The 7500-nt window shown below is 49.5% G+C and overlaps 1 protein-coding gene across 1 annotated transcript in view; it reads left to right on the forward strand.

Moving 5' to 3' along the window:
- The first annotated feature begins 6 nt into the window (after positions 1-6).
- Positions 7-7500, forward strand: part of cyth3b (cytohesin 3b) — a 14909-nt gene continuing 7415 nt past the window's right edge. Inside the window, exons 1-8 of the mRNA XM_080009600.1 lie at positions 7-72; positions 271-335; positions 1215-1281; positions 1602-1720; positions 2745-2825; positions 3189-3301; positions 4975-5123; positions 6648-6759. Of these exons, the coding sequence (XP_079865726.1) occupies positions 298-335; positions 1215-1281; positions 1602-1720; positions 2745-2825; positions 3189-3301; positions 4975-5123; positions 6648-6759 (679 nt within the window). The 5' untranslated portion in view covers positions 7-72; positions 271-297. The remainder of the gene's footprint in view (positions 73-270; positions 336-1214; positions 1282-1601; positions 1721-2744; positions 2826-3188; positions 3302-4974; positions 5124-6647; positions 6760-7500) is intronic.

Below are 7500 nucleotides of genomic sequence, written 5' to 3' on the forward strand. Positions count from 1 at the left end.
CTGTCTTCGGAGGAGAGGGATGAGCTCTCCAACATACGGCGCAGGAAAAAGGAGCTCCTGGATGATATCGAGGTAAGAAAGGGAGCAAATAAGCGGCTTAGGGGCCGGGGGATCGACGGCTTCCGTCCTTCCATCGGTGTCGCGGCGTGAGCCAGGCGCGGCTCGTGGCGAACTGGACAAAAAACAAACAAAAAAAAAAACAAGACCTGACCCGAGGGCCACACCCCGGCCCCTCTCCCCTCTCCCCTCTCCCCTCCTCACCCCTTGCAGCGGCTAAAGTTCGAGATCGCGGAAGTGATGACCGAGATCGAGCAGCTGACCTGCGTGGGGGAGAGGTGAGTTCCTGTCGTCCATCAGCAGCTTATTATACCTCTGCCCCCACCTGCCCCTCACCTGCCCCCCACCACCCCCCTCTCTCTCCTCTGCCCCCCCCCCCCCCCTGCCAGATCTGTTTAATCATGCACGAGGTTCACCCTCCAGCTTCACATTCGTGTGTGTGTGTGTGTGTGTGTGTGTGTGTGTGTGTGTGTGTGTGTGTGTGTGTGTGTGTGTGTGTGTGTGTGTGTGTGTGTGTGTGTGTGTGTGTGTGTGTGTGTGTGTGTGTGTGTGTGTGTGTGTGTGTGTGTGTGATGAGTCCCTTCTTGTTTGCGGAGCGAAACGGAAACCGTCCATTGACTAAACATTTGCCAACTGTCCTCTGCTGATTGGTCGATGAGGCTGAGTGTGTCCCGGGTTTATTGTGTCTGAGGTGCAGGGGTTATTTTTGGGCGCACAGGAAGTGTGGAGAGAGAACAAGCACACACACACACACACACACACACACACACACACACACAGAGGTGGATATTTCCCTGTGAGGCGCATGCAAATGACTCTGGAAGTGGAATGCAAAGTGACTCTGGAGGGGAACGGAAAACTCTGTTATTGTTTAACCCAAACCTTCAGTGTTAAAGGAAGAAACCTGTATGTTTACGATCGCCGGGCGTCGACCCCGGTGATCGGCTGCAGCTTTTCTCTCAACACCGGATCAATTCAAATCGCTCGGGTCGACTGCAAACGATCGAAAATAAGGTTTTTTCCCTTCGACACAGAGGCGTCTCACCGACGCCTGACTGAGCTGCACCGGGTGTTTCCCGGTCTCCCCGCCAGTGCCACGCCCCTCGTGTTACAAACAGAACAAACATAATCAATACATCTGTGTTGTTCACTTACAGCAAGACGACACAGAGGAACAAGCAGATCGCCATGGGGAGAAAGAAATTCAACATGGACCCCAAAAAGGTTAGTCTCCTGCCCCGCCTCACGGTCCTGCCCGTCAAATTCAATAAGGAAAGGTCGGATTGAATTACACGGGGGCTGTTTTATTATTAAGCGGCAAATTTTTATTGGATTTGGCGTTGTTATATTGTAAAAAAAACAAAAAACAACCCCGTCAGTCAGCCTGGGACGCTTCCTGTTTTATCTCAGTGCCTCCTGTAGGGATGGCTTTGTAATTTTGTACGCGGCGTCTCACTCGGCGTCTCCGAGGAGGATCCGGTTTGATATCCCCGAGCCGGGCGTGGCCGCACATGCCCGACTCGCCGCCTGTTTCCCTGCTGCAGGGCATCCAGTTCCTCCTGGAGAACGACCTTCTCCAGCACACGCCCGAGGACATCGCGCAGTTCCTCTACAAAGGCGAGGGCCTCAACAAAACAGTCATCGGGGATTACCTGGGAGAGCGGTGAGCCTCCCTCCTCCTCCTCCTCCTCCGACTTTCCTCTCCATCCCTCTGTCAGAGCTGGGCGTAAAGGGACCCATCCCTCCATACTGTGTACCTGTACTGAAGAGGAGGCAGGGACGGAGGTGCTGCTACCTCGATGTTATGATGGTGACCGAGGGAGGTGATCAGAGAATCCACCATGATGTCACAGACGAACTTCGAATCCCCGACCCGGAAAAAATGGTTTATTTACTGCAGAGGGAAGAAGAGAGGGACAAGGGGGTCTACTCTACCTCATCTCTACCACTACTCTACCTCTACTCTACCTCTCCTCTACCAGTCTACCACCACTGTGCCTCTATAGTGCCTCTTCTCTACCTGCCTCTATTCTATTATACCTCTACTCTATCCCACCTCAACTCCACTTCTACTTACTCTACCTCTCTACAACTGCTCTACCTCCCTCTACTCTACTCGACCACTACTCTACCTTCCTCCACTCTGCCTCTGTCTACTCTACATCTACTGTATCTCTACTCTAGATCTACCTCTTCCTCTACTTTACCTCCCTCTACTCTACATCTACTCTACCTCCCCCGCTCTACCTCCCTCTACTCTACATATACCTCCTTCCACCCTACCTCCCTCTACTCCACCTCCCTCAACCCTACATCTACCTCCACTCTACTCTACCTGCCGTTACTCTGCCTCTTTTCTACTCTTCGTGAACTCCACCTCTACTCTCCCTCAATTCTACATCCACTCTCCTTCTACACTACCTCCCCCTCCTCTGTACTTCCCTACCTTCTCTACTCCACCTCTACTCTGTAGGGAACTGAACCCAAACTGGTCCCTCCGTCAGCGCCCTGCACACCTCCACGCCGGGCACGCGGCGCATATAAACACAGCAGATCAGTTCAGCAACAACCCAGCGCTCCGGTCAAACACGCGCAGCCCGGCGGCGTTTCCGATCCCCCAGAAAGGTGCAGGTGTAAAGCTGGATGTTGTGTAAATGGAGCTGACATGTGTCCCTCCTCTCCCCCAGGGATGACTTCAACATCAAGGTCCTTCAGGCATTCGTGGAGCTTCACGAGTTTGCCGACCTCAATCTTGTACAAGCCTTAAGGTGAGCTGTGTGTGTGTGTGTGTGTGTGTGTGTGCGTGTGTGCGTGCGTGTGTGCGTGCGTGTGTGTGTGCCTGTGTGTGCGCGTGTGTGTGTGTGTGTGTGTGCTTTTTTGTGCTGTATTGTCAATTTTAGTCTGTTAAATTTTCATCATGCCTCAAACCTCCGATTTCTTATGTTTTTATGGCTGCTGAATATTGAAAAGAGACAGAGATATCTCCTCCCTCTCCTTTTTTAATAAAAGTGTGAAATATTGCAAAGTTGTGATACGGGTTTTGTTATTTGCCATAAATACACATAGTGTATAGTTTCACACAATAAATCTCTCTCTCTCTCTCTCGCCCTCGCCCCCCCCCGCGGTTTCAGGCAATTCCTGTGGAGCTTCAGACTTCCTGGTGAAGCCCAGAAGATTGATCGCATGATGGAGGCCTTCGCCTCCAGGTACTGCCAATGCAATCCTGGTGTCTTCCAGTCCACAGGTACTGCCCGCACGCACACACGCACTAACACGCACACACACACACAGAAAGGAGCCGGTCCTGGATCCTCAAGCAGCAGACAGTAGTCATAAAGAGCGTTGCCCAGCCAGATGATCCAGACTCAGTGCAGCGGGCTCCCCGTCCTCAGCCATTAGAGCTGGTGTCGGCTGCATAAATCTTTGGAATGTGGAAAGTCCTCACCGAGTTCCAGCTAAACACTCAGCAGTAATTTATTTTTTACAGCTTATTAATGTGTTGCAGCAAATTACATAAGTACATAGCTATGGCTGCAGTTCACTTCTAAAATACCCACCGTACCCTGGAAATACAAAGCACCTGAACCAAACGAATATGCTTACAGTTGCACCTTCTTAAAAAAATAAAATAAAAATCCCCCCCCAAAAAATGCCTTTTAATGCAGCAAACTTTAACAGAATGACTTCAGCACTTCTGTCTCCCGGCCATCCATCGTTAGACTGAGTGCATCCAATCGCTTCTCCGCGTCTCGCCGGACTTGGCAGCTTTGCTGTGTAATCACTAAAAGTGTCTCCAATTGCGACGATAAGATTGATCAGCGGTCAGCGGCCGTCGCTGGAGCCGCGCCGGACGGCGACGCGGCGCCCGCCACCCCCGCTGTGACCGGGGGAAAGGCTGTCCGGGAAGATAGTGGCAGAACAGGCCATCAATATTTATGTGGTGCGGCAGACGGCCCGGGTGTCCTGGTCGCCTGAAGAATAAGTGTTTGTGACTCACTCCCCGGCGGGTGGTGGTGGCGCCCGCTGCGTCGTTGTTGTTGTTGTTGTCGTTGTTGTTGTGTTTGGCGTCACTTTGTGGGTGTAAATGGTTTGGGTGCATTCTGGGTGGGGCGACATCAAAACATCTTGTAATCTGAATTATGAATGGCATCCCCGACTGCGTGGGTGTGTGTGTGTATCCAGGAGACACACTGGCACTGCCACAGGCTTGGGTGCGGCTGCTTTATGAGTGTGTGTGTGTGTGTGTGTGTGTGTGTGTTTGTGTGTGCGTGTGTGTGTGTGTTTGCGGATGCAATAACGTGTGACCTACAGCGCTGGCCACTTACTTGATTAATATCTCAGCATTGTCTCAACAGTCACCAGGCCTCACCCGAACCCCTCTCTTAACCGACACCCTAAACCAGGCAGTGCCTCAAAAGGAAGAAAAAGACGTTGGCATTGTTTCAATTTACTCAGCGTGAAATGCATTCACAAAGAGATGGAAGAAGAAGGTGACCGTGACCACAGATCGTAGGGAAAAAAAAAACACCGAAACACCAATGAAGGACCCGTCAATCAAGGCAACCACGCCCCCAGATCTTAGCTCTCGTCAAAGACTGAATATCAGCAACCGAGACAGCGATTAGAAGGAGTGAACTGGGATCAAACCACAAGGAAAAAACAAGACATTTAATCAGCTCCAATCAAGTTTAATCATCTTTAACCCAGTGGGGTGTAGTGGTCAGTGCCGTGAGGAACGTTCCCCCTTCCAGCTGCTCTGGAAGTCACGCAGGTTTGGATCGTTGGAGACTGTCAATTCCCCCTGGGTGGAGGTGTGTGGTCCATTCCGGGGTCACACACCTCCTGGAGGAGAAGCAAAGCAGTTGGATGGATGCGCTTCACTCTGCTTTGTGTCCTTTTCTTTCTTCTTTCCCCCAGACACCTGCTACGTGCTGTCGTTCGCCATCATTATGCTGAACACCAGCCTCCACAACCCCAACGTCAGAGACAAGCCTCCCGTGGAGCGCTTCATCTCCATGAACAGAGGCATCAACGAGGGCGGAGACCTTCCGGAAGAGCTGCTGCGGGTGGGTGGCGGAACGGGCCTGTGTGTGTGTGTGTGTGTGTGTGTGTGTGTGTGTGTGTGTGTGTGTGTGTGTGTGTGTGTGTGTGTGTGTGTGTGTGTGTGTGTGTGTGTGTGTGTGTGTGTGTGTCCAGCTGTATATATAAACACACAAAATGACTGACAACGCCAGATTGACTTACGGGAGAGATTCAAGATTCAAAGTTGTATTTGTCACATGTGCAATTTTATTTGTACAATACAACATGCAGTGAAATATTCATTTTCAGGCTCCAAAGAATATATAAAAAAGAAGAAAGTAAGAAGGAAATCCAAGGAAATATAGTCATATAGATTATATAGTCTAGTGTATATAGTATGTAGTCGTAAATATAGTAGTATAGATTTTTATTTTTTATTATAAGATTTTATAATATTAAGATTTATTTGTTAAATATGTGTCTGTGTGTATGTATGTATGTATATACAGTATGTGTATATATATAATTTATAACAATTATCCAAAAGCAATATCCAGAAAACAAAATCTGAAAAGTATTATCAGTACAATGCTATGATAATAATATATTATTGGTATTGATAATACTGTATATTATTGACATATACAGTATATGTCCAATAATCAAAAAGGCTATCAACAGGATACAACATCTATCTATAGACAATGTGTTATGAGCTGAATGAAGTGTCTACAGAGTTAGTGTAACGTGTTCCCACCTTTGGAACGAAACAGCATCACTTGAAGCCCTGAACCACGCTTTACCCACAATGCCTTGAGCCCAGACGCCCTGGGCTCCGCCTGGCGCGTTCGAACAGTCCTGTTCCCTCCGAGTGTAACGGGTGTGGTTAGGACCCAATTGCAGCACAAAGACAGGCAGGGATATTTGGTAATGTCTTTTATTTGTAGAGCGGACGGAAGACAGGCGGGGGGGCAGGCATGATACGTCGTCGGGGACAGGCAGGTTCGATAACGAAGAGTGCAGACAGAAGACAGGCGGAGTGGCAGGCAGGATACGTGGTCGGAGCAAGGTAGAGTCGGTAGCGGGGAATCAGTCTGGAGAAGGCTGGAGAGTCTGGTGCAAGCATCGAAGACAATCTGGCAGTGGGTGACTGGTGAGAGAGGCATATACAGGGGTTAGATTGCAGATCTGGAACAGCTGTGTGCGCAGGTGAATAGAGTTTGGCTAATGGGACAGGTAAGGAGAGGGAGGGGAAAGTAGAAGAAGGCGGCGATCATGACACCGACCGCTCCGCTAAACGCTCGCTCACTGTCACACCACTACACCCTTTACCCCCCCAAAGCCACCGCCCCGCCTGCCCCACCGCCGCCCCGCCCGCCTGCCCCACCGCCCTCATCCAAGTGTCTTCATGGCTCAACACACCTCGACTTCCACGTTCAAGGAAAGGGTCGCTTTCATGTTTTGAAGGTGAATATTGAGTTGCCGTGTGTGTGTGTGTGTGTGTGTGTGTGTGTGTGTGTGTGTGTGTGTGTGTGTGTGTGTGTGTGTGCGCGCGCGCTCTCTTCCAGAATCTGTACGAGAGCATCAAGAGCGAGCCCTTTAAGATCCCGGAGGACGATGGCAACGACCTGACGCACACCTTCTTCAACCCGGACCGGGAGGGATGGCTGCTCAAGCTCGGTCAGTGGCGTTTGTGGAATCGGAATCGCAATCAGAACCAGGATCAGTTTTAATCCACCGGGTACATTTAAACGGACTGGGCATTTGTTCTGGTGAGGTCTGGTGCGTTTCACTGACGATTAGCGTTAAAAAAAACGTAACAGTCCAAAAAATTGGAGAATAAAAGTAATAATAAAATAGCATAAAAAGTGAGGTAAAAATAAAAAAACATTTAAAAATAATATATGAATTCAATTGAATTATTATTTATTAAAATTGTTAAATGTATACAAAATTCAAAACAGAAATAGTCAGATAAATAAACACATATCTGACTATTACGGGAACCAAGTTGTGAAATCTTCACAAACAGAACATGCAGAAGTTATGGTGTGATTCTCATCTTCAATCCTATGGGATGGCCGCGCCGCCTTCCTCCTGCTCAAACCTCAGTCTGGTGTTTCTCGTGATGACTTTCATCTCACAACCTCATCACTTCCTCCGCGTGATGAGGTTGTGAGATGAAAGTCATCACGAGAAACACCAGACTGAGGTTTGAGCAGGAGGAAGGCGGCGCGGCGACACAAGGTGACATGAAGGCTTTGTTAAACCCGCTCTGGTGAGATTTTAATAAAAGGCTACCACGTCAGGCCGGCACCAGGACGTCGTCAGGCTGCCCTGTTACCATGGCATCACCATGGTAACGATATCACACATCATACGTTTTGCCACAATGCTCTGATCATAAAATACCCATTCCAG

The sequence above is a fragment of the Zeus faber genome, assembly GCF_960531495.2.
Source record: "Zeus faber genome assembly, chromosome: 11".
In the NCBI taxonomy this organism is placed as follows: Eukaryota; Metazoa; Chordata; class Actinopteri; order Zeiformes; family Zeidae; genus Zeus; species Zeus faber.